The following is an 8,562-nucleotide window of genomic DNA, read 5'->3' as shown; positions in this document are numbered from 1 at the left end:
GACGTTTTCTATCCTTTATGAAACCCCATGTCCCTGGAGTATAGGTAACTCCCATTAGGATAAAGCACCCCTTTAGCATGAGTACAGTATCTCTTCACAATCTATTAAGATAATTGGTTCTGAGCAAGGGGAGCTAATTTGCTGGATCGATGGTCCAGTTTGAAAGCCTCTCATTTAGTACTGACCACATTTTATAAAAGTAATTCACACTGTGGACAGTGGAAATTAAAAATGGTTTCAGATCTCTTAAAGTACAATGACATGACTGGATTTCAGTCATGTTAATTATTTTAACCACTTCAAAGTGGGAGCTTTAGGTCAAAATGAATGAATCTCTCAATGGAGGAATGAAGAACATTGAAATGGGTTATGTTTTCGTAGGGGTCACAGAAGTTATTTGTACAGCTATTAGTTTCTTCAGCTTTGGAAGTGGAGGAGCCCAAGAGGGCTGTTCCCTGGCTAAGTACAGCTCACTCTATTCTCTGGCTCCATTGTACAGATCTCTAGAATGAACAAGGCTTGAGCCAGAACAAACTTTTATTTCATGAGTAAATCAGACACAGCCAGTTAACAGGTGAGATTTGAGTCTTTCCATTGCAGGATCTCCATTTATTAGGTTGAAATAGTCCAGTCCTAGGTTTCTTTAAATTCCTCCTGCCTGCAAAAACCCAACACAACTCATTGCTCTTAAACGCGGGGTTTGCATTCTGGATAATTCCATGTGTTCCTATTTCACTATTCAATGACTGATATGTAACTGGCCCCAACTCCGTGTCCTCAACTGCAGTAGGCTGGGTTAGTTTGCCAAATATCCAAATGTCACAAACAAACCTAAACTTCTTCCTTTTAAAAGAGAGGCCCAAGATACTGGGACAGTTCCTGGTGGTGTAGCTTAAGCCAAGAGATTTAGTGGCAAATTATTAATGGTTTCGATAGGGAAGGATTCTTTCCTCTTGTTGGGGAGTTAGTAGCAAAAGATCATCAACTTAAAATTATCATTGGTGGAGAGGTTAGGAGACACTTCTCTACACAGGGACTTGTTTGAGGATAGTAGTTTATATTATCGGGTTATTGTGCTGTGTCATTTTAGTGCTCCCAGGGTAGCAGTGCCTTGGATACTGGAAGTAACCAGAGTTTCTCAGATAGAATTGTTGCTGTGATAAAAAGGCCAGCTGCAGTGTCCAATTGAGAACTCATTCCATCCTCTGTTTCATCATCTTTGGTGTCCTCAAACCACAGTAATTGTAATTCAAAAAAAGCAGTATTTTTGGGCTATAAACACGAGAAGTAGGAGCAGAAATAGACCATATGGCCATTGAGCCTGCTCCGCCATTCAAAACGATCATGGCTGATTTTAGGATTCAACTTCACTTACCCGCCCACTCGTCATTTCCCTTGATTCCCTGAGAGACCAAAAATCTGTCTATCCCAGCTTTAAAAGTATTAAATGATGGAGCATCCACAACCCTCTGCTGTCTCAATGGATGCAGTACAGGAACCAAACGCGGAGGCAGCACCATTTCTACTAGTTACTGACTAATCGTTGACTATTTTCCTGGTGCTTAGAGCTGGGGGACAAGTATGATCACATTGAGATTGAAGTGGCTCCAAAGATGCCGTGCCTGCTGTTTGGCACCAAGATGACCCACCATGGTAGACACAGTGATCCGATCGTTAAGCTCAGCCAGGCAGGTCCGCAGAATCCCAGGACACCAGTGACTGACCAGTCTGCCTGGCTCAGTGATGGTGCCTGGAGGGGTAGAGTCGTTATTGGGAACTGGGATTCTGTCCGCTCAGGCCCAGATGACCTTGCAAGAAAATTGACATGAAATGTATGATTGTCTTAGCTGAACAAGTAGCTGGAGGTCTACTACTACTCGATGGCTGGTAAATTGTGCACTGTGAGATGGTCAAATTCCAGCAATACCCCAGAACAGACTTGCGGGTCTCTAATCCTTAGCTCTGCCAACCTGTATCTAAGTTGGCTGTAGGTAAGCAATGTGTTTCTGTGAGGAAAGAGTGTGCATTCTACATCGGGCAAACAGAAATGCAGCTGGTGTAGATTTCTCCCGAGCTTGGTTTGAAGCCTCGAGTGCAGTGATGAAATTTGATGCATGTCAGGTACCTGGCTAACCAAATCGATAACATCCTTCACTTATACAATGAGCAGAGAGAACACCATCACTGCCATGCTTACCCGTAACATTTTATAGTGGGGAGCCACATGATACAGACACTCCACATTATCCAGATGAGTCCCTGACAGTTGAATCTATGAGGTTTTGGATCATATTTGATTTTTTGGGACTGTCTGTTGAATGTGACTCTTCACTGCCCTCTGAAATGGTCTAGCAAGTCACTCAGTTGTCAAGGGCAGTTAGGGATGGGCAACAAATGCTGACCTTGCCAGCGACACCCACATCCCATGAATGAATTTTTAAAAATATCATTTACGAAAGCTGCTGTGTCCTCTGGGAAGCTCGGAGCCTTCTCCATATCTGATAAAGAACAACGCATGATGCTTCCACACAGTGACTCAGTTACAGGTCTGGCAATTGGTGTATAAAGCAAAACTCGTGCAGATGGAAATTCAAGTGACCAAGTAAATACTTTCCTGGGTCCAACATGAACCGACAAATTTTCTTGGGGAATTTAGTTTAATTGGGTTGGCTGGTGTTATGTTGGGCGATTGACTGGAATGTTTGGGGGTTGACTAAGGTGTGTGGGTGGGTGGATTAGGATGCAGAGATTGAGATGGAGAGAGTGGGCGGGTGGGTTGAGATGATCATTGTTTACATAGCACTTGTGCTCCACCCCCATTTTAACCAGCATGTTTCAGGCAATGTCTGTGATTCTCACCCCTGGAAGGCAGGGGCCTCAAATATTCAAAAGTTGGGATCTGGTAACATCATTTGAGCCTGGAAGCTATTTTAACCCCAAGCTGTGCAAGTTACACACACCATGGAGATTGCTCCTGGGTAAATTGGACACATCCAGGCCCAGAGGAGGCCGAGAAAAGCAATTCTTGGCAGATTTTCTTGTGGGCCAGAAGCAGCAGACTAAAACTAACATCACATACCATCGCCTTTCAGCCTACAATGTTCAGTGCAATTACTGTTCTTATCTCTGTCCTACCCTGTGCTTCGATGCTGTCTCCAGCCAGCCTGCTGTCCAGAGTGGGGGCTTACTCATCACAAGAGGATCTGCTCTGGGATTCTGCTGGTAAGGCACTGTCCTCACTCTTGGAGATGCACATGTGTTTTAGACCTGGAACACAAGACACGTCCTATTAGAATGAAAGATTCGAGAACCTACACTAGTACTTTAATCACCAAACCTCTCTGCATCTTTAACAAGGAAGAAATGCTATGTTTTGTTCCATTAATGGGAGGATGTTACTGTGGCAACAAAATAAAGAAAGAACTTGCATTTTTACAGCTTATTTCATGACTTCAGGACGTCCCAAAGCGCTGTAAAGCCAATGAAGTACTTTTTGAAGTGTAGTCACTGTTGCAATGTAGGAAATGCTTCAGCCAATTTACACACAGCAAGATCCCACTAACAGCAGTGTGATAATGAGCAGATAATCTGTTTTGATACTGTTGGTTGAGGGATAAATATTGGCCAGGACACTGGGGAGAATTCCCCTGCTCTTCAAAAATTGTGCCATGGGATCTTTTACATCCACCTAAGAGGGCGGACAGGGCCTTGGTTTAACAGCTTGTCCAAAAGATGGCACCTCCAACAGTGCAGCACTCGCTCAGTACTGCTCTGGGGTGTCAGCCTGGCTTATCAGGCTCAAGTCTCTGAAATGGGGCTTTAACCCAAGACCTTCTGACTCCAAGGTGAACGAAGACTGACATTCAAGATCTACTTTGCCAGCACCTCAACTGTTTATAATAATGACAGATATAGAGCTTTAAAAAATACATATTAACAGACATTTATTTATTTAGAGATACAGCACTGAAACAGGCCCTTCGGCCCACCAAGTCTGTGCCGACCAACAACCACCCATTTATACTAACCCTACAGTAATCCCTTATTCCCTATCACCTACCTACACTAGGGGCAATTTACAATGGCCAATTTACCTATCACCTGCAAGTCTTTGGCTGTGGGAGGAAACCGGAGCACCCGGCGAAAACCCACACGGTCACAGGGAGAACTTGCAAACTCCACACAGGCAGTACCCAGAATCGAACCCAGGTCCCTGGAGCTATGAGGCTGCGGTGCTAACCACTGCGCCACTGTGCCACCCATTTCACTTTAAACTTGGCATGTACCAGTGGAAGGATGCAATGAGGATCACTTGCAATCCAATGCCTAAAACAATCACTCTGGAAGATAATGAATGTCTTTTCAATAAATTAAATATTCCAGTAATGGAATAAAATGCACAAAATATCAGATGAAGGGAAGCGTTACCCTTATTTTTGGTAAATCACTTTGAACATCTTCACTAAAGCTCACTGTTGTATGATTGGCCTTTTCCTGGTTATCTTGTTGGCCAAAGCTGAGTTGAAAATAGACATGATAAGTTGGTGTGTGTGTATTGGATGGGGACAATTTGAAGTCATGGCCAAAGAGTGTGACTATTTAATCCTGTTTTCAACCTGAGGTCCCACCCAATGGGATCTTAGTAAAGCCAGTGCACAAGTGGAATGGAAGTGAAACCCATTACAGAATGGGGGAGGACTTGGGCTTGGGTTTTATATCAATCACATTGGAAAGCTCTGGTGCAGATCTGCTCGAATTAGACCTTTCCCTGCTATACTGAGTGCAATCCCAAGTCAGGCTGTCATCGAGACACTCGTGTTTCCCTTTTTCCATATCCCACCATTCTCTTAGCAGATGTGTTGTTCAAGTCCCAGCCAACATCATGGTCTGTGTTCTTATATTAGGCAACCCATTTCTACATTGCTGTGCACAGACACACTGACTACCCTATTACTTACCTGCTCCTATAGGAGATCTCATTCTCACTTTACTGGCCAAGCCACTGATATATCAAAACTCTACAAAAGCTGTTGAGGCTGGAGGTCAATTGAAAATTTCAAACTTGAGGTGGTTATATTTTTTGTTAGGCAAGGAGATTAAAGCTTATGAAGCCAAAGCGGTAAGATGGAGTTAAGATGCAGTTTAGCCATGATCTAATTGAATGTTGGAATGGGCTCAAGGGGCTGAATAGCCTCCTCCTGTTCCTATGTATCTGCCAGGCAGTTAATCCTGCCTTTCAGTTTGCATTAGGTCAAGAAATCCATCCCTCAACTCTTATGTAAAAGCTGATATATCAACAACTAATATGTAACTCTAACACATAGCTCTAAAACGGAGATCTGTGCACAGAGCTGTGGCCAGAGGGAATGTGGGGGACTTCAGTAGAGGAAAGGAAAGAAGTGGAGGGTAATGTAAAAGTGTACGTTTGAAGACACAGACTGAGGATTGAAAGAAAACACCAAACTTTGATTTGAAGCAAATTAAAAATAAAACATTGCATCATTTCTGTATTCCAGGAAAGTTGGTTTCAATGGAGATGTTCCATTAAACTGAATAGCTAACCATATTATTGAGCACTAGATCATCCTGCAGGGCAGGGCAGGGGAAAAGAGGGGAAATTAGCCACTTCTGATTTCTAACCATCTGTCTCTGCTGAAGACAAATGAATATTGAGCAAAGGCAGATCAAGCTTGGCTGAGATGTCACATGTAGTCGAATATCCTGTGGTGGAACATTCATTGTTAAACTCAAAAATAACGACTTGAAATTTATTAATAGGAGCAGAAAATACACTTAATAAAAGGCAGAGAACAAAGGATCATTAGCACATAATATTTAATATGATTAAGTATTGAAGAGAAATTGATATATCCTGAAATATTATATTCCCTTAAATATTTTGTACCTTAAAGATGTACAAAATATTTCATATATACCCCAATAGTAATCATAAACCTCTATATTATATAACCTGCTATATTAAAATACTTCCTTAAATAGTTTGTACACCCTAGTTAGTTTTTATGTTCCTGAGAAACGACTGTCTCGATTGTCTCCCAGTTTGTACAAACTTACACCAAACAGAACCCCTTCACACAAACACAATTAATGTCATTTAATGTATACAATTATATCACAGAGCACAGAATCAGAAGAAAGAATCCAATTCACAGGCATTCTATTTACCGTAGTTTGTCAAATACTTATCAGATTAAATTTTACGCTCTCAAACAACTTCCTTATTACACTGAATAGTATTAAGCTCTTGTTTATTAATATATTGTTTTCCCGTAACACAACATAGCAGCTGTATTGTCTTTATTATTCTCGCGTCTCTGACTTTTTATGTCTGTCGCTGTGTGTGTGGGTCCCTGTCTCCCTCTCACTGTGTGTGTGGGTCCCTGTCTGTCTCTCACTGTGTGTGTGGGTCCCTGTCTCCCTCTCGCTGTGTGTGTGGGTCCCTGTCTCCCTCTCGCTGTGTGTGTGGGTCCCTGTCTGTCTCTCACTGTGTGTGTGGGTCCCTGTCTCCCTCTCGCTGTGTGTGTGTGGGTCCCTGTCTCTCTCTCACTGTGTGTGTGGGTCCCTGTCTGTCTCTCACTGTGTGTGTGGGTCCCTGTCTCCCTCTCGCTGTGTGTGTGGGTCCCTGTCTGTCTCTCACTGTGTGTGTGGGTCCCTGTCTGTCTCTCACTGTGTGTGTGGGACCCTGTCTCTCTCTCACTGTGTGTGTGGGTCCCTGTCTCCCTCTCACTGTGTGTGTGGGTCCCTGTCTCCCTCTCGCTGTGTGTGTGGGTCCCAGTCTCTCTCTCACTGTGTGTGTGGGTCCCTGTCTCCCTCTCGCTGTGTGTGTGGGACCCTGTCTCTCTCTCACTGTGTGTGTGGGTCCCTGTCTCCCTCTCGCTGTGTGTGTGGGTCCCTGTCTCCCTCTCACTGTGTGTGTGGGTCCCTGTCTGTCTCTCACTGTGTGTGTGGGTCCCAGTCTCTCTCTCACTGTGTGTGTGGGTCCCTGTCTCCCTCTCGCTGTGTGTGTGGGACCCTGTCTCTCTCTCACTGTGTGTGTGGGTCCCTGTCTCCCTCTCGCTGTGTGTGTGGGTCCCTGTCTCTCTCTCACTGTGTGTGTGGGTCCCTGTCTGTCTCTCACTGTGTGTGTGGGTCCCTGTCTCCCTCTCGCTGTGTGTGTGGGTCCCTGTCTCCCTCTCACTGTGTGTGTGGGTCCCTGTCTGTCTCTCACTGTGTGTGTGGGTCCCAGTCTCTCTCTCACTGTGTGTGTGGGTCCCTGTCTCCCTCTCGCTGTGTGTGTGGGACCCTGTCTCTCTCTCACTGTGTGTGTGGGTCCCTGTCTCCCTCTCGCTGTGTGTGTGGGTCCCTGTCTCTCTCTCACTGTGTGTGTGGGTCCCTGTCTGTCTCTCACTGTGTGTGTGGGTCCCTGTCTCTCTCTCACTGTGTGTGTGGGTCCCTGTCTCCCTCTCACTGTGTGTGTGGGTCCCTGTCTCCCTCTCGCTGTGTGTGGGGGTCCCTGTCTCTCTCTCACTGTGTGTGTGGGTCCCTGTCTCCCTCACTGTGTGTGTGGGTCCCTGTCTCCCTCACTGTGTGTGTGGGTCCCTGTCTCCCTCTCGCTGTGTGTGTGTGGGTCCCTGTCTCTCTCTCACTGTGTGTGTGGGTCCCTGTCTGTCTCTCACTGTGTGTGTGGGACCCTGTCTCTCTCTCACTGTGTGTGTGGGTCCCTGTCTCCCTCTCGCTGTGTGTGTGGGTCCCTGTCTGTCTCTCACTGTGTGTGTGGGTCCCTGTCTCCCTCTCGCTGTGTGTGTGGGTCCCTGTCTGTCTCTCACTGTGTGTGTGGGTCCCTGTCTGTCTCTCACTGTGTGTGTGGGTCCCTGTCTCTCTCTCACTGTGTGTGTGGGTCCCTGTCTGTCTCTCACTGTGTGTGTGGGACCCTGTCTCTCTCTCACTGTGTGTGTGGGTCCCTGTCTGTCTCTCACTGTGTGTGTGGGTCCCTGTCTGTCTCTCACTGTGTGTGTGGGACCCTGTCTCTCTCTCACTGTGTGTGTGGGTCCCTGTCTCTCTCTCACTGTGTGTGTGGGTCCCTGTCTGTCTCTCACTGTGTGTGTGGGACCCTGTCTCTCTCTCACTGTGTGTGTGGGTCCCTGTCTCCCTCTCGCTGTGTGTGTGGGTCCCTGTCTCCCTCTCGCTGTGTGTGTGGGTCCCTGTCTGTCTCTCACTGTGTGTGTGGGTCCCTGTCTGTCTCTCACTGTGTGTGTGGGTCCCTGTCTGTCTCTCACTGTGTGTGTGGGACCCAGTCTCTCTCTCACTGTGTGTGTGGGTCCCTGTCTCCCTCTCGCTGTGTGTGTGGGTCCCTGTCTCTCTCTCACTGTGTGTGTGGGTCCCTGTCTCCCTCTCGCTGTGTGTGTGGGTCCCTGTCTCTCTCTCACTGTGTGTGTGGGTCCCTGTCTCCCTCTCACTGTGTGTGTGGGCCCCTGTGTCCCTCTCACTGTGTGTGTGGGACCCTGTCTCTCTCTCACTGTGTGTGTGGGTCCCTGTCTCCCTCTCGCTGTGTGTGTGGGTCCC

General features: G+C 46.4%; 1 protein-coding gene across 1 annotated transcript in view; it reads right to left on the bottom strand.

Annotated features, from left to right (window-relative positions):
- Positions 1–534: 534 nt before the first annotated feature.
- The window catches only part of LOC137360381 (mitochondrial Rho GTPase 2-like), a 65,105-nt gene continuing 57,077 nt past the window's right edge, over positions 535–8,562 (bottom strand). Inside the window, exon 19 of the mRNA XM_068025852.1 lies at positions 535–3,267. Coding sequence (XP_067881953.1) covers positions 3,237–3,267 — 31 coding nt within the window. The 3' untranslated portion in view covers positions 535–3,236. The remainder of the gene's footprint in view (positions 3,268–8,562) is intronic.

The sequence above is a fragment of the Heterodontus francisci genome, unplaced genomic scaffold, assembly GCF_036365525.1.
Source record: "Heterodontus francisci isolate sHetFra1 unplaced genomic scaffold, sHetFra1.hap1 HAP1_SCAFFOLD_837, whole genome shotgun sequence".
Lineage (NCBI taxonomy): Eukaryota > Metazoa > Chordata > Chondrichthyes > Heterodontiformes > Heterodontidae > Heterodontus > Heterodontus francisci.
This window is presented reverse-complemented; position numbering and strand designations above follow the sequence as displayed.